The following is a 19,176-nucleotide window of genomic DNA, read 5'->3' as shown; positions in this document are numbered from 1 at the left end:
TGTCAGTATTATAATGAGTCACACAAGCAGCCCGGGGCTAAAAGTCAAAAGACTGACTTCTGATGAGACCTGATGTAACACCAGTGTAATTCTCCCCTTTGAAACTAACTTCAAACTCCAGTTTGTGAACAAAGTCCTGTCTGTCTTCTGAATAGGAATCTGAATAGTCCGACCACTGACCAAACTCCATTTGTTAACCACTGCCTATTTGTACCTTCCACTGAATGACTCTTTTTTCATTCCACACGTCCGATCCCAATGGAAAGAGCTACTGAAGCTAAAAGAGAATAAGTGGAGACAACAACTGGAGGAAAACCAAGAGTCAATAATATTTGGAATATACTGTATGGGAAAATATTTATTTTTAGGAGAGCTCCATCACAGGGCAAATGTGAGTGTTTATGATGTGTGTATTCTACACTGTTGTAGATGTTGATAGGAATGAATGAAAGAAGGACGGAGACATTAACAATGTGCTTGTTGTAGCATGCTTGAGGCCAGTGTTGAGCCTGCACTGCTCTGTCTGTCTGTGTGTGTTAGATGTAGGAGATACCATGTGAGTAGCAGTAGTGTCACGGCAGGCGAAGACCTTGTCAACAGATGATAACTATCTACAAATCACACAGCTTGTGCAACTCCAAGCCCTTTGACTGACCAGTGGTAATATGTGTCTGTGCCATTCGAAATTGTTGACTTAATATATTAATGTTGACATTTGTTGAAATTATTCTTATTTGCTGTTTTTGTCGTTGCTTTGGTTTTGGTTATGCAATTGAAACATTAGGTTTACTAGTGAAGGTATTTATGTTGACTTGATACCCTTTCCCCCTGTTTTAGCTAGCACTGACTGACACCTCTCGTAGATTGTTTGGTAAAACAGCTGTCAGTAAAAAAAATAAGCTGAGGTGAAATCAATGCTTTGACTCACAACCATTTTGTGCAAATGTCTGGAACAACATTGAATCTTAAACTTGCAGTAGTAGTAGACTCTCAAGCCTTGTTCAGACTAGGCCCTAATGCTTTGTCTTTCAAATCCGTTTCGGAATACTGATTGTCCAAACAGCAAGTTACAAGTGAACAAATCAGATTGGTGTGTGTTCAGACATTTTCTGATGGCTACGCTAGTTGTCATAGTAATGGTGTGTGTGGTGGTGTTGGCTGGTTGGTGATGGTGCTCCTGCTTCATCTCACTCAGAAGATGTTGTGCAGAAAGCTAAGGTGGCAATAATGCCTGCCATGGAAGTTTCCTAGTTGCTTAGAATGTTCAAAATCATAGTGTAAAAACATTTTTATAGCCTCAAAGTGGAAGATGATCCAACATTCAAAACAAGTCATTTTTGGCTAGTCACAGCAGTCAACTAGTTAGCTAGCTAGCTGTTTAGTTTTCTAGCACATTGACTCATTTGTTTGTAAACAATTAACAAGCTATTCAGCTACCAAATTTTTTATTTGACCTTTATTTAACTAGGCAAGTCAGTTAAGAACAAATTCTTATTTTCATTGATGGCCTAGGAACAGTGGGTTAACTGCCTGTTCAGGGGCAGAACGACAGATTTGTACCTTGTTAGCTCGGGGTTTGAACTTGCAACCTTCTGGCTACTAGGCCAACGCTTTAACCACTAGGCTACCCTGCCGCCCCTAATTGTCAACAGAGTAACTAACAATCGACAAGATATGCCTAACAAAAGACTAAAAACACTTGAGGTCAAATAAATCCGATTTGACCGTTCAGACACAAGTCACATGGCCAGGAATCAGATTTGTATCTGATTTTAAACCACCTAGGAAGGTGGTTTGAAATTTTCTATGAAATATCCGATTCCATGTGCTTTTTGGCTGTAGGAAAAATATCAGATTCTAATTGAGCAATAATGCCTGCGGGGGTGTGGTATATGGCCAACTAAGGTCTGTTCTTATGCACGACTTAACGAGGAGGGCCTAGATACAGTCCTTAGCGGTGGTATATTGGCCATATACCACAAACCCCTGAGGTGCCATATTGCTATTATAATACTGGTTACAAACATACTAAGAACAGTAAAAATAAATGTTTTGTCATAACCGTGGTATAGGGTATCATTTACCAGAGCTTTCAGCCAATCAGCATTCAGGGCTCGAACCCTCCAGTTTATAATCGGATTTCAGTCACTTCAAACTGCCAGTGTGAACAAGGCCTACACAGTCGGAACATGTTACTTACACTTTGTTCAGAGGGCCTCTACATTAGGCAGCTTTTAGTCTGCCATGTCAGGACAGAACAGAAAACAACAGAGAGTTATGATTGAGGCACCAATAGTACATTTCAGAGCTCTCTATAATTCTGTCTTGAGCGTTATCCCTTTATTTTAGTGTGGCCCTTCCACTTAGAACGAGCTACAAAAGGACATGACACTGCAAGAGCTCGTCTTCTTGAATGAGTTCTAAGCTAGGCTCAATTCTATGGTGGACAGTTTAGTGGGGTCTGTCAATGTTTTGACCCCTAGATGCAGCACACCTCCCCATATAATTATTGCCTGTTCAATGTGAAAATGGTATGTTTTTAAACTGTAGTGCTTAGTGTTTTATGGTGTAATTATATCTGAATCGCTGTGTGATGCTATTTTGGCAAGGTCTCTTTTGAAAAATAGGTCTCTCTCAATGGCACTAACTTGGTGAAATAAAATAAAATCTTTGATTCAAGTACAGAGGAGGAAACGAAATGCAAAAGACTGCTGTGTACTACTGTCCATGGGATTGACCTTTCAATTACTCTCAATTTCTCAGCAAATTAAGGTTTAGGGTGCCATACAAAAACATGCAGTTTTACCAGTTTTAACTATTCACAAATCCAGGACTCAACTCCTCCTTGTGGATTTACAGAAGGAAAAAGCTAAAATCTTCATATGAAAAACATCTCGGATTGTTAAAATAGTTCTCTAAAACAACTGAAATATTCTCATAGTCCTGACCCATGGCCGTTTGGTCTAAAGGCAATGATAAACTTCTAGGGCCTAAATTTGCTCACCCTCCATAACCCCAAAATTATTGGGCAATAAAGAAGATAAAGATATTTTAATAGTTGCCGTTAAAAAAGTTGTGAGGGAATATACTACACTTTGTTTGTAGATAACTTTCAACAATCAAGGATTTGACATTTAAAACTTAGACTACCATCTACATGCAAAACTTCCTAAACTAAGGCTTAGACTACCATTGGGATATTTTCTTACACATCCACCCCTAGTTGTTTTTTCCACCATGCAGGAGGAAAACTCAAGTAGCCCCATGTCTGTACACTAAATAAGTCAACAATTGCATCAATAAACATTTAACCCAATGCTCCTCGTAAATCAATCACAGTGTCTTGATAAAGCCCTTTAATCATTAACTGCTGTTTTTGCTGAGAATTAATTTTGCCTGCTAGCACAAATCCTATCTCTCAGCAGACCGCATGGCCGGTTATCACTCTCTCTGCTGCTATAGGCTCTCCCATGATCAACCAATCAATATCAAGAAGGAATCACAAGACACTATAAGCCAAGAAATTAAACCTCATCCTAAATCATCACATTAAAATAAAATGTAATACCTAAGTAGCAGCAGAGCTGGACGGCAACTGACATTGGTGCCTCTTTCATTAACTCTGCTATTTGCCTTCTGCAGATGTAGGATCTTAATTTCATCACCCTGTTGCAGGAGAACTTTCCTGCAACGCAGGACATTTAAAACTTGTCGTGTATTTGAGGTTTAAAAAAGCTTCTGAAAATAGTAATTTCCACTTAGAAATTTCAGATTTGATTTTCCCTTATGAAAAATGGACCAACTCTTACAAAAATGTCAATTATAATCCATCTAATAATTAAAATGTCCTGTTTCTGCAGGATTATTTTCCTAATGTGTTAAACTGGCTCAAATTAAGATCCTACATGTGTATATAATCTTCTTAGAGGACAGTTTCAACATTTAAAAAAAAACTCAGTGGCCCCATTATGAGGGTTCATCACCCTTCTACAGTCTACTGACTGAGCTTGATGACTGGCAACCTCTCTGCTACAGTCATCACTCTGTTTGAACAGTTCAACCCAATGGAGAGTTGAAAGAGGATGTTCATATAGTGATCTAAGTGTTAAGCATTAAGATGAATGAGGTAGATTTCACAGGCTGACCTGTATAAGGGGTTTGGAATCACTTGGTAGCAGCACCACCTTGTGGACAATGGAGGCAGTGTCCTATGGTTTTTGTTTGTAATAGTTTCTCAAAAAGATGACTGGTCTGTGACAAAGTAAACTCTTAGAGCAAATTAATCAATCTGCAGTTTTCCCAATTTTGTATGAATACACTCAAGATAAAATATAAATTGATACACATTAACGTTAATACATGGTTTCATTTGGCCTTTTACATTACCAATATGGCCTTCATATATTACCAATATGGCCTTCATATACTGTAGCATTACTATATTTATACACTATAGTATTTACTGTATTGTTTTTGCAGACTTTACTGTAATATTTACTATAGTGTTTTTGTGGAGGCTTTCTCCTTGAGGAAACCTACTGGGGAAATACTAAAAGAGCAAATTGTCCATAACCTGTCGATAGGTAGGTATGTAGGACTGGGGTCTGAATGGCTAATTCAGAGATTCTGCTCTTTTCTATAACCTGTACACAATATACTTATGGGTGGCACAAATTGGGATATGGGGCAGGGAATGGGCAGGGTATATGCAAATAAAATACTGCAGTATTAACTATAGTTTTAAAAAAGTTTAGTGTTTCTGTAGACTTTACTCTAGTATTTACTACATTGTTTTTTCTCTCTCCCAATAATACTGTAGTATTTACTATAGTATACTTCAACATTCTATAGTAAGTCATACACATGATCGATGGATACTACAGTGTGTAGTATAGTATTCTACAGTTAACTACAGAATTCTATAGCAAGTACTGTAGTACTCTATTGTAAAGTGTAGTATTTTTTTCATGTGGGCTACCACATCAATATGTATCTATAATAGTGTGTCTATTTTCAGACACAGCTAAATTTATCATATTTTTAAGTCAGACAGCATTAATTTAACTAACGAACAACATAAAGCTTTGTTCTGTGAGCAGTCCGTCTGCAGCTTTACAGACCCATCCCACTGTGCACTAACGTCAGTTCAACGTCTAGTTTTGATTTACATTTGGCTGAGTTGTCAACAAATGTGAATTCAACATGAAATCAACAAAAAATGTCACCATGCCATCATTTACGTTAAAAGTTAAAAGATTAAATGCCTTTATGCTCATTACTTTTTGCAAATCAGTTTTCCACATTGATTGGGGGGGGGGGAATGTTGATTCCACCAGTTTTTGCCCAGTGGGATGGTTTAAAAAGTAAACAGACAACAGAGTAGCTTGTTGTGCGGTGGAATAATCTACTGCATGAAATCCCTCTCTCTTTCCACCAGCTATGTAAAAGTATGTGTAACAGGGTAGTAGTCAAAATCTATTGTATGGTTGTATTCTGAGAGTTATAGTACTGCAGTTATACAGTGCCTTGCGAAAGTATTCAGCCCCCTTGAACTTTGCGACCTTTTGCCACATTTCAGGCTTCAAACATAAAGATATAAAACTGTATTTTTTTGTGAAGAATCAACAACAAGTGGGACACAATCATGAAGTGGAACGACATTTATTGGATATTTCAAACTTTTTTAACAAATCAAAAAATGAAAAATTGGGCGTGCAAAATTATTCAGCCCGCTTAAGTTAATACTTTGTAGCGCCACCTTTTGCTGCGATTACAGCTGTAAGTCGCTTGGGGTATGTCTCTATCAGTTTTGCACATCGAGAGACTGAAATTTTTTCCCATTCCTCCTTGCAAAACAGCTCGAACTTAGTGAGGTTGGATGGAGAGCATTTGTGAACAGCAGTTTTCAGTTCTTTCCACAAATTCTCGATTGGATTCAGGTCTGGACTTTGACTTGGCCATTCTAACACCTGGATATGTTTATTTTTGAACCATTCCATTGTAGATTTTGCTTTATGTTTTGGATCATTGTCTTGTTGGAAGACAAATCTCCATCCATCTTCCCATCAATTTTAACCATCTTCCCTGTCCCTGCTGAAGAAAAGCAGGCCCAAACCATGATGCTGCCACCACCATGTTTGACAGTGGGGATGGTGTGGTCAGGGTGATGAGCTGTGTTGCTTTTACGCCAAACATAACATTTTGCACTGTTGCCAAAAAGTTCAATTTTGGTTTCATCTGACCAGAGCACCTTCTTCCACATGTTTGGTGTGTCTCCCAGGTGGCTTGTGGCAAACTTTAAACAACACTTTTTATGGATATCTTTAAGAAATGGCTTTCTTCTTGCGACTCTTCGATAAAGGCCAGATTTGATCATAGAGTGATCATGGGCCTCTTGGCTGCATCTCTGATTAGTCTTCTTCTTGTATGAGCTGAAAGTTTAGAGGGACGGCCAGGTCTTGGTAGATTTGCAGTGGTCTGATACTCCTTCCATTTCAATATTATCACTTGCACAGTGCTCCTTGGGATGTTTAAAGCTTGGGAAATCTTTTTGTATCCATATCCGGCTTTAAACTTCTTCACAACAGTATCTCGGACCTGCCTGGTGTGTTCCTTGTTCTTCATGATGCTCTCTGCGCTTTTAACGGACCTCTGAGACTATCACAGTGCAGGTGCATTTATACGGAGACTTGATTACACACAGGTGGATTGTATTTATCATCATTAGTCATTTAGGCCAACATTGGATCATTCAGAGATCCTCACTGAACTTCTGGAGAGAGTTTGCTGCTCTGAAAGTAAAGGGGCTGAATAATTTTGCACGGCCAATTTTTCAGTTTTTGATTTGTTAAAAAAGTTTGAAATATCCAATAAATGTCGTTCCACTTCATGATTGTGTCCCACTTGTTGTTGATTCTTCACAAAAAAATACAGTTTTATATCTTTATGTTTGACGCCTGAAATGTGACAAAAGGTCGCAAAGTTCAAGGGGGCCGAATACTTTCGCAAGGCACTGTAGTACAACAGTCATAGAATTACAGAATACTTCCCCGTGACATGTGTTTCTGACTGACTGTACATATGTAAGATCTTAATTTGATCATCCTCTTGCAAGAGAACCTTACTGCAATGCAGGAATGTTTTTAATTTTAATGTATTCAAAGTTTAAAAATAATTCTGAAGTTAGTAATTTCCACTTTCAGTCTTCCAATTTTAGATTTGGTTTTCCCTTATAAAAAATCTATCAACCCCTACAAAATGTATATTAATCCACATAATGACTCACATTTCCTGTTGCTGCAGGATTATTTTCCTGATGCAGCAAACTGGCTTAAATGAAAATCCTACATCTGTACCTGGAGTGGTGAGGTGACCATACAGTGTTCCATGTTCTCCTCCATACGTCCTCCTGACTGTGGATAGCTGACCACTGAGAGTGACCAGGCCCAGGGACCAGACTGTATGCCCATCAGCCTCTCTCTCCCCTCTCACCGGGAGCACGCTGCAGTACTCCCGCAGGTCCGGCCTGAGCAGAGTGAGGGTGAAGGAGTGTGTGTCTGAGGGAGGGAGAACAAGGGGGGCTGTAGCCGGTGGGGATGTAGGGCCATAAGCCATTCACCAAGGCCTGAGGTAAAATGTGTGTGTGTATGTGTGTGTGTGCGAGCCAGAGGCTGCAGCCACGTGACCATGAAGTGGCAGCAGGGATAATCCTATAATGCCTGTCACAATGAGATTTGATTGGAGTCTTGAACACTGGGCTTCATAGTGTCAAGTGTACCGAGCATGTAATACCCCCATCCACGCACACTGCTAATGGGGATCTCTGCTGGGTTTAATACTGAAACACATCTAGACTGTGTTAACTCATTATAGCAGTTGAGTCCAGCTCTTCATTGGAAAAGAAATGACAAACTCAATATGACTTTTATAGTTAAAAAATATGAGGAGAAAAAGTTTCAGCATGTAGCCTATCCAAGCATAGAGAGCAGTTATAGCCAAAGAATGAATGACAAATGAGATGGTTTAGAGATTATGAATGGAGAGATACAGGATGTGTCTGTCTGTGCTCTAAAGCATAAGTCTACTGCACCAGATCAGAAAACTTTCTCCACCTTAGTAAGGTATTTATCATGTTATTTGAAAAGGCAAATGCTTTCCAATGCCCTTTATGCCAACACTGTCACTATATATGAGTCATATACGGCATCTCCTAAATTCACACTGAATCTTCATCTCAAATGGCAGATCACTCCTGTCCAATCCCAGTCCAGGAAAATGTATGAGTTAATGCCAGAGGTCAGATGTCAAATGCTTCTGAATGCCCACCCTGTTCCCTATATAGTGCACTAACTCTGGTCAAGTAGTGCTCTATATACTGCAGGCAATAGAGTGCCATTTCAGACGCAGCCCAGGTAATGTCCACCAGGGACCAGAACTGCAGGTAATGTCCACCAGGGACCAGAACTGCAGGTAATGTCCACCAGGGAACAGAACTGCAGGTAATGTCCACCAGGGACCAGAACTGCAGGTAATGTCCACCAGGGAACAGAACTGCAGGTAATGTCCACCAGGGACCAGAACTGCAGGTAATGTCCACCAGGGACCAGAACTGCAGGTAATGTCCACAAGGGACCAGAACTGCAGGTAATGTCCACCAGGGACCAGAACTGCAGGTAATGTCCACCAGGGACAAGAACTGCAGGTCATGTCCACCAGGGACAAGAACTCATAACTGCAGGTCATGCCTGTGAAACATTAACATCAGTATTTGTAAGTCTCCTGATGCATGAGAGACAATTAGAAGAGACCTTATCAACAGTGATTTGCAGCATTCTTGTGTCTGCACAAAGAAACATATAACCCAAGATCTAGGCCAGAAATAAGCTTAAACAGGGTAGTTGCCAAGGAAATGTATTTGCAACATACAGTAAATGTCCTGGTTTGTGAAGCTCTTTTAAGCACTCAGAGGTAACACATTCCTTGAGAAAAATGCAGGTATTGTACTCAGTGTTATTTATTTATATATTTTTATTTATCCCCTTTTCTCCCCAATTTCGTGGTATCCAATTGGTAGTTACATTCTTGTCTCATCGCTGCAACTCCCGTACGGACTCGGGAGATGCGAAGGTCAAGAGCCGTGCACTGCGCCACAGGAGTCGCTAGTGCGCGATGGGACAAGGACATCCCTGCCGGCCAAACCCTCCCCTAACCCGAATGACGCTGGGCCAATTGTGCGCCACCCGATGCAGTACCTTAGACCACTGTGCCACTCGGGAGGCAGTTATACACTTCTTACGACTAGTCGGCTCTCGACAGTATGAACCAGCACAAAGTAAAGCAACAGCTGGTGTGTTCCACCATATAGAGCACCACAGTGGAGGTGTCATAATACCCATAAAACCTAGCGGTCAAACAGGGAAATGGTTCCAATAGTTGTTCCACCATCCATTTTTCCCATATAAGATTAAAGAAACACTTCAAATAAGTGCTGTGTTGGTGTATGCTTACACTGGCATGACGTTTTGATAACCATGTCAATCTCTCTCGTACAAGGTGGCTTTTATCAATATATTCGGCTCTATTTACTCTCAGATTCAAAAATGCTAATTAGCATCAAAGTAGATATCATGCAAAACTACAAATACCTACAAGCTCTAGCTGACACCTTTCCTGACAGGTACTGTGTCCATTTAAAACTTGCACAAGACAGTTCACAGAATTGTCCATTTAAATAAATGTAGCCAATTTATTCATTACCATATTTAGCTAGCATTAGATGGTTAATTCAGAGATTTGCACCTTTGCTTTGATTCGGCAGTCTCGTCCAGATCATCATGGCATTTGTAGGTCTTTAAGATAAAAGTCACCTTGCCCTAAAGAGATATACACAGTTATCAAAACGTCACGTCAGGGTAAGTCTACAAGAATCACAGCCCTTATTTGAAGTGTTTCTAAAATCTCCTATGGGAAGAATTAATGGTGGAAAAACCATTTCCCTGCTTGACCACTGGGGTTTATTCACTGAAACCTGAGAAAGTGCTTTGAACATTTGACTGTATTATAAAGGAAAGATGGTACAGTACAATAAAACCAGGAAGGGGCAACTAATATCGTCAGTTTGGTTGGTCAAAGGTGTTTTGCATCTCCTTGACTTAAATGTAAATTACACCATGTGTGATCAATGACATAATGACAATAAATCCCCAAGCCATTCATGCATAGGCCACAGTACACTTCTGAAAAGGCATGTTCTGACACTGCAGTGTAACTGAGTCACACTCAGTTTGCAGATGCTGTCAGGTGTTTTCCTAGTTTTTCCCAGGTGGTTCCCATGTGTTTTTCAGGTGAAAGTCCAGTGTTGTCCTCTGACAGAGTCTGAGGCTGCTCTCCACACCTTTCCACTATCCTGGCCACAATTCCACCCAGATTCACTCTGACAAAGTGTTTTACGGTGCTTGACACTCTAACAGGACTCCTCCTGAAATGTGCTGTTATGATTACATTCAGCCCACTGCCTATAGCGGTCCTTCATTCATCATGTTATGCTACACTCCGAAGCTTTCACATCAGTCTCATCAGTCAGTCTCAGCTTATTATGGAGCCCTTTTTAACAACCTTCATATCGTCGCCACACCTCCTAGATTGCAGTCGTGTCAAAACAAATGGCGATGATATTTTCTACATTGAATGGACCTGCCATAAGAGAAACCCTCTGCAGTGTGTATTGTACACTACAGTTTAAACAAAGTCAACAGTTGGTGTGAGCTCCACCATAATGCACCGAAACCGTGAGATGATAAAAGACAGAAACTGTGTACTCACCACCAGCGAATGGAAACTCCATGCTTGTACTGACTTGGAAGTTTACATTAACCATCTCTCTCCCTGTTTCTTTCTTATGTGTTTTCTTTTTCTTCTGTATTCCCAAAGTTCTAGGGTTTAAAATATGGAAGTTAGCCACTGGCTGCGTTATAATGAGGAAGGTGGTGTTGGTGCGAGGTAAGGCCCCAGCATTAGGCAGGTACTTCGAGCTGTTATCTTATTGATTTTTCTAATCTGAGGAAAATGTGGGCGGAGATGTTAAACAGTAACCAGGCTCATAAAGAGACCACATATATATGGCAGGAAGCTTTCGCTATAGAAACAAGATGGTAGAAACAAAAAGCCTGTCTGTAGGCAAGTTTATTTTATTAATGTGCATTGAGTAAAGGAAGGAAGGAAGAACAGGAGTAAATGAAGGAACGAAGAACTCCCCTGCAAGAGGGAAGGTGGAAAAAAGGGACATGAAAGAGAGAGAGGACTTGAGAGGGTGTCACCTCCCCACCTCAGGATGGTGAGTGTGAATTCTCCAGGTTACGCAATGAATGAACAGAAAAATACTGCACAAATACAGTAACATACAAATATCCCTGCGAATTGCAGTAAGTTGATAACATGGTACAGGTCAAGTTCTCTTCTCACACTGATATTGTTACAAAGTAGTTCATTCGTTTCCCTTGTGGGTACTTTCACTTTTGGTTGCATGTATGGGTCAGTTGCTGTCCTGAAATGGAATTTCCCATGTTGGCCATTTCCCACAGAATCAGATATCCTCTGAACACGTTGAAATGTTTGTTGATTGAGTAGGAGTCGTATAATTTCACTCTTCAAATATATTTTACAAGCATGAACATGTAAAGAGGGGTGTATGCAGTACATATTAAGACTTCATGGTAGAGTATTGGATTATCGGTGTGAACCATTTTGGACATGGAATAAAATACAAAAATCATATTTTCATCCCCGTCTCTCATTGTTAATGGATATAAACCAATTGAATCTCATAATTATGACCATAAAAGCCTCATTAGAGTCCAGTTTAATAGTGGAGATTGATTCTCCATATTAATCTGCAGAGAGTCTATGAGGTGAAAACCAGTAGAGTGGATCCCCTAGCCCCCCTTAGACTCCCCTAGTCTCACCTTTCCTAGCCTCTCCTAGCCTCACCTTTCCTAGCCTCCCCTAGCCTCACCTTTCCTAGCCTCCCCTAGTCCCCTTAGCCTCCCCTAGCCTCACCTTTTCTAGCCTCCCCTAGCCTCTCCTAGCCTCCCTTAGCCTCACTTCCCCTTGACTCTCCTAGCCTCCTCCTAGCCTCTCCTAGCCTCTCCTAGCCTCTCCTAGCCTCCACTAGACTCCTAGTTAAATGAAAACAGATGCAGGCCAGGGGACATTTGAGATAACATGCACATGTAGCCAGTCATAGTTTCCAATTTATAATATCTATGCTGACATGCTGTGTTTAGGTGTACATTAATATTAAGATGGGATTGGCAAGGAAGAAATAGGAAGAAAATCTCATTTTAATACAGATATAAGTGAAAAAGCAACCTGGAACTGTAAGGTTTAAACACCCACTACTGAATTAAACTCCTTTCTTTTTTATTCAAATAATTATTGACAGTTATTTCACATTCAGGCCAATCATGAGCTGTAATAAGTGTATTACGATGTTATATAAAAAAAAGAATTGGTCTACAAGAGAACAAATAACCAACATGATCTCTAAATCTACAGTAAACAAATTTGTTATAAAATAATAATAATAATAATAATAATAATTATTAAAAAACAGTAAATATAAAAGTGCTTATTTTTAGCTTCGCAAAATGTCAATCAAGAGCCATATAATCAACCAAGAGCAGTGCAAACAATTTGTGGATTTATCAAACACGTTGGCGTAAGCATACAAATACACTACATGACCAAAAGTATGTGGACACCTTCTCATCAAACATCTAATTTCAAAATCATGGGCATTAATATGGAGTTGTTCCCCCCTTTGCTGCTATAACTGCCTCCACTCAACTAGGACGGCTTTCCCCTAGATGTTGGAACATGCAGGGACTTGCTTCCATTCAGCCACAATAGCATTAGTGAGGTCGAGCACTGATGTTGGGCAATTAGGCCTGGCTCGTAGTTGGTGTTCCAATTCATCCCAAAGGTGTTCGATGGGGTTAAGGTGGGGTTAAGGTCAGGGCTATGTGCAGTCAATTCAAGTTCTTCCACACCAATCTCACCATACTATTTCTGTATGGACCTGTATGGACCTCTCTTTGTGCACGGGTGCATTGTCATGCTGAAACAGGAAAGGGCCTTTCCCAAACTGTTGCCACAAGCCACAAAGTTGGAAGCACAGAATCGTCTAGAATGTCATTGTATGATGTAGCGTTAAAATTTCTATAGACTGGAACTAAGGGGCCCGAACCATGACAAACAGTCCCAGACCATTATTCCCCCTCTACCAAACTTTACAGTTGACACTATGCATTGGGGGCAGGTAGTGTTCTCCTGGCATCGCGATTCATCACTCTGGAGAATGCGTTTCCACTGCTCCAGAGTCCAATGGCGGCAAGCTTTACACCCCTCCAGCTGACGCTCGGCATTGCCATTGGTGATGTTAGGCTTGTAAGAGGCTAATCGGCCAAAACCCATTTCATGAAGCTCCAGACTAACCATTCTTGTGCTGACGTTGCTTCCAGAGGCAGTTTGGAACTTGGTAGTGAGTGTTGCAAACGAGGACAGACAACTTTTATGATTTAAACGCGAAACACACTTCAGCACTCAACGATCCCATTATGTGAGCTTGTGTGGCCTACAACTTCACTGTTGATACTCCTAGACGTTTTCACTTCACAATAACAGCACTAACAGTTGACCGGGGCAGATCTATCAAGGCAGACATTTCAAGACCTGACTTGTTGGAAAGGTGGCATCCTATGGCGGTGCCACATTGAAAGTCAATGAGAGATTGCATGACGGTGTTCTTGCTGACACCTGTCAGCAATATGTGTGGCTGAAATAGAGAATCCACTGTTTTGAATGGGGTGTCCACATACTTTTGTATATATAGTGTACATTGCACTCATCTTCTTAACATTTTCAAAAAAGGCCATAATCAAATGAATACAACAGAAGTACTGTCTGGTGTTTGGTAGCTGGGTTCTTTCTGTGTCATGGCGAGAAAATGGAGTTTTGCAACCCAAGAGTTTACATAGATTTACGTTCACAACATCATGACCGAGGGGGAAAAACATTCTTTCCCTAACATCCAGTGGATGGATCAAACATTAGTTTATGATAAACACAAAAATAGTGGTACTATAATTGAATCGCTGAAAAAAAAGCAGGTCTTGTGCTTTGATTAGTTTTTATGTTTAGAAATCCTTCACCTTTCTTTCACACACCCTCTCTTGCAGTTGTTTGTTGCTGAGATGAATGGAACAGAATAATTGACCAGAAACAATGAACTCTTAAAAGTCTTCCATTATAACAGGGAAAGTATGACTGATGTCTTTCTAATACCTTTTTCTTTTCTTGGCTTTGGCTTTTGAACCACTGAAGGAACACTGCTTTCTGTTACATGAACCTCCATATTTTGATGGACAGGCAGAGCACGGTTTGCCACTCTTATAGGGAGCCTCTCCAACCCAGTTCCCCCTGGAAGAGAAATAAAACATGGTTAACTGCTGATCTTGTTTGCTTGTTTGTTTCCTGTGATTATAAAGGATATTCAATTAAATAAGGCTCTGATGAGTCAAGCTTATGCAATAGAAAAAAGGAGTGTATTAAATTAATGTAAGACAATAGAACACATTAGATCTGGTAAAAGATACATGCGTTTTATTTTTGTACCATCATCTTTGAAATGCAAGAGAAAGGCCATAATGTATTATTCCAACCCAGGTGCAATTTAAATGTTGGCCACTAGATGGCAGCAGTGTGTGCAAACCGATCCAATGAATCATTGGATTTCTGTACAAAATGTTGTATCAAGACTGCCCTAATTGGTTTATTAATACATGTTCAAGTTCATAACTGTGCACTCTCCTCAAACAATAGCATGGTATTCTTTCACTGTAATAGCTACTGTAAATTTGACAGTGCAGTTAGATTAGCAAGAATTTAAGCTTTCTGCCAATATCAGATTTGTCTATGCCCTGGCAAATACTCTTGTTACTTACAACCTCATGCTAATCACATTAGCATACGTTAGCTCAACCGTCCTGCGTGGGAACCCACCGATCCTGTAGAGGTTTTAATCTATATTGGATATGTACTGTAAATGTCTATTTGCGTATACTGTAAAGTGTTCATTATAACAAGATCACTTGCTCTTGCCATGAACAGAGAAGTGTGTACTTACTTGATAGAGTAGTTGCAAACCAGGAACACTGCTGTCCTCCAAGAGCTCCCGTACACATTCATGTTTGAGCATTTGTTGATGGCACATCCCATCTTATTGGTATTGGCCCAGACCATCTGAAATGTGTTGATGTAATGTGTAGTTCTCATGGTCAACATGATCAATCACAGACAGTTCTCACACACAGTCACCCAATTTCTTACTAATACAAATATAAACTATACCAGCAAAGCACAGATCTTCTGTAAATAGAAGACCATATATAGTACATACCACAAAAAAATATGTAGGATCTTAATTGGAACACTCTTTCATTGAGTATTTGAGTTTTAAACAGGCTTCTAACGTTTGTAATTTCCACTTTGAAATGTAATACTTGATTTGCCCTGAAATGAATGAATGAAAACGAAATGAAAAATGTATCAACCCCTACAAAAATGTACATTAATTATAATACACATAATAATTCACATTTCATGTAGCTGCAGGATTATTTTCCTGCTGTAGCAAACTGGCTCAAATTACAATCCTACATCTGTACATTCTTATTTAGTGTAATATTGAAGCCACACACCTGTGTATAGTGGGAACAAACTGGTCCACTGCATGTGTTGGGATAGGAGAAGGAGTTTTTCTCATCTTGCCAGGACCTTACCAGCTCAATGATTGACCAGTATCTAGGAGAAGGAAAAGACCTTTCAGCATTTCATGTTTCTTAAAATACCACCCTACTTCATATTTGACTAGATATACTGTTGCATTAGACAGTGTTACTATAACAGTCTTTGTTGAACAAAAACACACCAGATCTCCAACAACCATATAAGCAACAGCTATAAAACAGTTGTAAACATGGAAAGGACAGGTCTAGTTCTACAGTACCTGCCAGAGTTGATGGACAGGTTTTGGCCCATATATCTCATGGTCTGTGAGGGTCCATGATCCCATATGCAGCGGGAAGCCCAGGAATCTGCTGATTTAGCCAGTTGCTCATCCCACACCTAAAGCATGGAGAGTGAGAGAGAGAGCAGCTGTTCAACAATTCTCAAATAATATTTTTGGGATTTATTTTTTAACGACATTCACCTTGTCCCTGCCAAGAGGAAGGCTTTACAGATATTCACTGGTCCTATCATTCTAGCGACTCTTTTTCACATTATGTTTGATTTTGTCTGTACTTACTCATGTGAGATTTGACTTATTCAATAAATATACATAATAAAACAATTATTTAAAATATGTAATTCTAAAATGTCAAATCTAACTCTGGTGTAGAGCAAGAATACCACAGTTATGTTTCAGATTTGATTAAGTGTTAGTAAGCCCAGCCATAGAATGCGACAGAGGAGCAGTCCCTTGTTTTCCTGTCCTGGTTCAGCAGATGCAGGGGCCTCACCATGATCTCCATATTGGCAGCCTGAGGGAAGACCTGGGAGCGGACAAGGTTGTGATAATCCAACAAGGAATTAATTTCTCTGGAGGAGATGGCTCGCCTCCTTCGGATACGAGGCACGCTGATGCTGGTAAGATTCAGATTACTCCAGTCAGAGTCAGGGTCTGACTCGAAACCAGGTCTAGTTAGGTGGAGATGGTTAGTCCGGTTGGATTTGGATAGGCTCCGCACAGCAGCAGCTCCAGTGTAAGGCATTGACCACAAGATGGCAGCGAAGAGGAGCTGAGCACAAACAGGACGCATCTCAACCCTCTTCTCTTGTCTCTGGGTTGGGTTCTGGCAACACAGGGTTCTAGTAGGCTTCTGTGGAGGGCAGAGGCATTGAGGGCAAGAATGTTAAATAACGTATGTTTTTAAAAAGAGCCAAAAGGGCAAAAATGGTTGGGGGAAAGCTTCTCTAAAGCAACCTCCTGGCTAACTGCCTCGTCATTTTTTCTAATTTCTGTGCAAAGTGTTAGCTGGACTATATCAACGTTTTTATAAAATTAAGAATTAATAAGGAAGTTAATGATTAGAAGTCAGAATCAAGTTTACACAGGAGACAAAGAGAATAAAATTGTTTAAATTCCTAACGTATTGTCTGTAGTGTGGCAAACAATATATATACCAGTACTGTAGGTAGACCCTAATATAGAGACAATATAACCATATTTCAACCATATTAATTAATACATAAATTACACAGACATAATCTAATCATTAAATTTTTTTAACATGCATTATAAGTATTGCTCAAACTGTACTTTAGACACAACTATTTGTAATCAATATAATATTAATTCAATTTGACAAAAAAAGTGTCTGTTGAACAAGTAGCCATTAATTCATTCTCACATATCTAAAAACATCAATAAATTGTAGTAACTTTCTTATTGCATACAGTTATCACATAATCTCATTTATTCAATAAATAAAAAGGCAGCATGAAAAAGCAGCTGTAACAGTGCCCCAGACCCAGACATTACAGACCTTCATCAGCTGCAACAGTGCCCCAGACCCAGACATTACATACCTTCATCAGCTGTAACAGTGCCCCAGACCCAGACATTACAGACCTTCATCAGCTGTAACAGTGCCCCAGACATTACAGACCTTCATCAGCTGTAACAGTGCCCCAGACATTACAGACCTTCATCAGCTGTAACAGTGCCCCAGACATTATTGACCTTCATCAGCTGTAACAGTGCCCTAGACCCAGACATTACATACCTTCATCAGCTGTAACAGTGCCCCAGACCCAGACATTACATACCTTCATCAGCTGTAACAGTGCCCCAGACATTACAGACCTTCATCAGCTGTAACAGTGCCCTAGACCCAGACATTACATACCTTCATCAGCTGTAACAGTGCCCCAGACCCAGACATTACAGACCTTCATCAGCTGTAACAGTGCCCCAGACATTACAGACCTTCATCAGCTGTAACAGTGCCCCAGACATTACATACCTTCATCAGCTGTAACAGTGCCCCAGACATTACAGACCTTCATCAGCTGTAACAGTGCCCCAGACATTACAGACCTTCATCAGCTGTAACAGTGCCCCAGACCCAGACATTACATACCTTCATCAGCTGTAACAGTGCCCCAGACCCAGACATTACATACCTTCATCAGCTGTAACAGTGCCCCAGACCCAGACATTACATACCTTCATCAGCTGCAACAGTGCCCGAGACCCAGTCATTACATACCTTCATCAGCTGTAACAGTGCCCCAGACCCAGACAGTACATACCTTCATCAGCTGTAAAAGTGCCCCAGACCCAGACATTACATACCTTCATCAGCTTTAACAGTGCCCCAGACCCAGACAGTAGATACCTTCATCGGTGATTCTAGCCCAGTAGAGCAGAGCAGAGCAGAGCAGTCAGATAGGAGAAGAGAAGCCTAGCAGATCCACACTTAAACACTAGGCTTTGCAAACAAGACCGTTTGACATCTGTGTCAGGGAAATTTAACTGGGCCAACTCTCTCAGGATATCTGACGCACTCACAAGCCCCCCTGTCTTCTTCTTCTTCTTCTTCCTCTTCTTCTTCTCCTCCCTCTTCTTCTTTTTCTCCCACAGAGATGTTCCTTCCCAGGGGCCAGAAAACAATTTGATAGGCAATTTGGCTTTCTCAATACACTCCTTATGTAAACTCGGTCCTGTAAAAAACACAAACACAAGATTTTCCAGTAATCATTTAAATATATATACAGTGCCGTTGGAAAGTATTCAGATCCCTTGACTTTTTTGTTGCGTTACAGCCTTATTCTAAAATGTATTAAATAGTTTTTCCCCCCATCAATTTACACACAATACCCAATAATGAAAATGCAAAAACAGTTTTTTAGAAATTTGTGCTAATTTATACAATTTATATAAATATTACATTTTACATGGCTTTTCAGACCGTTAACTCAGTATTTTGTTGAAGCACCTTTGCAGCGATTACAGCATCGAGTCTTGTTGGGTATGTCCCTACAAGCTTGGCACACCTGTATTCGGGGAGTTTCACCCATTCCTCTCGGCAGATACTCTCAAGCTCTGTCAGGTTG

General features: G+C 40.3%; 2 protein-coding genes and 1 long non-coding RNA gene across 3 annotated transcripts in view; 1 reads left to right on the top strand and 2 right to left on the bottom strand.

Annotated features, from left to right (window-relative positions):
* Positions 1 to 10,953, bottom strand: part of LOC135504056 (hepatocyte nuclear factor 4-alpha-like) — a 29,996-nt gene extending 19,043 nt beyond the window's left edge. Inside the window, exon 1 of the mRNA XM_064922324.1 lies at positions 10,822 to 10,953. Within this exon, the coding sequence (XP_064778396.1) occupies positions 10,822 to 10,876 (55 nt within the window). The 5' untranslated portion in view covers positions 10,877 to 10,953. The remainder of the gene's footprint in view (positions 1 to 10,821) is intronic.
* On the top strand, positions 79 to 14,506 carry LOC135504097 (uncharacterized). Its single transcript, XR_010450071.1, has 2 exons — positions 79 to 391; positions 7,303 to 14,506. It is a non-coding gene; the product is annotated as an uncharacterized LOC135504097 (long non-coding RNA).
* LOC135504096 (peptidase inhibitor R3HDML-like) lies at positions 14,334 to 18,605 on the bottom strand. Its single transcript, XM_064922387.1, has 6 exons — positions 18,416 to 18,605; positions 16,578 to 16,937; positions 16,064 to 16,182; positions 15,756 to 15,858; positions 15,182 to 15,297; positions 14,334 to 14,475 (listed from the first exon to the last, which is right to left on the bottom strand). Exons 1-6 carry the CDS (start codon positions 18,419 to 18,421, stop codon positions 14,334 to 14,336), a joined length of 846 nt encoding a protein of 281 aa, XP_064778459.1. The 5' UTR covers positions 18,422 to 18,605.
* Between the last annotated feature and the right edge of the window lie 571 nt (positions 18,606 to 19,176).

Source organism: Oncorhynchus masou, chromosome 18 (assembly GCF_036934945.1).
Source record: "Oncorhynchus masou masou isolate Uvic2021 chromosome 18, UVic_Omas_1.1, whole genome shotgun sequence".
Lineage (NCBI taxonomy): Eukaryota > Metazoa > Chordata > Actinopteri > Salmoniformes > Salmonidae > Oncorhynchus > Oncorhynchus masou.
The sequence above is the reverse complement of the archived record's forward strand: the minus strand, read 5'-3'. Positions and strand labels throughout refer to the sequence as shown.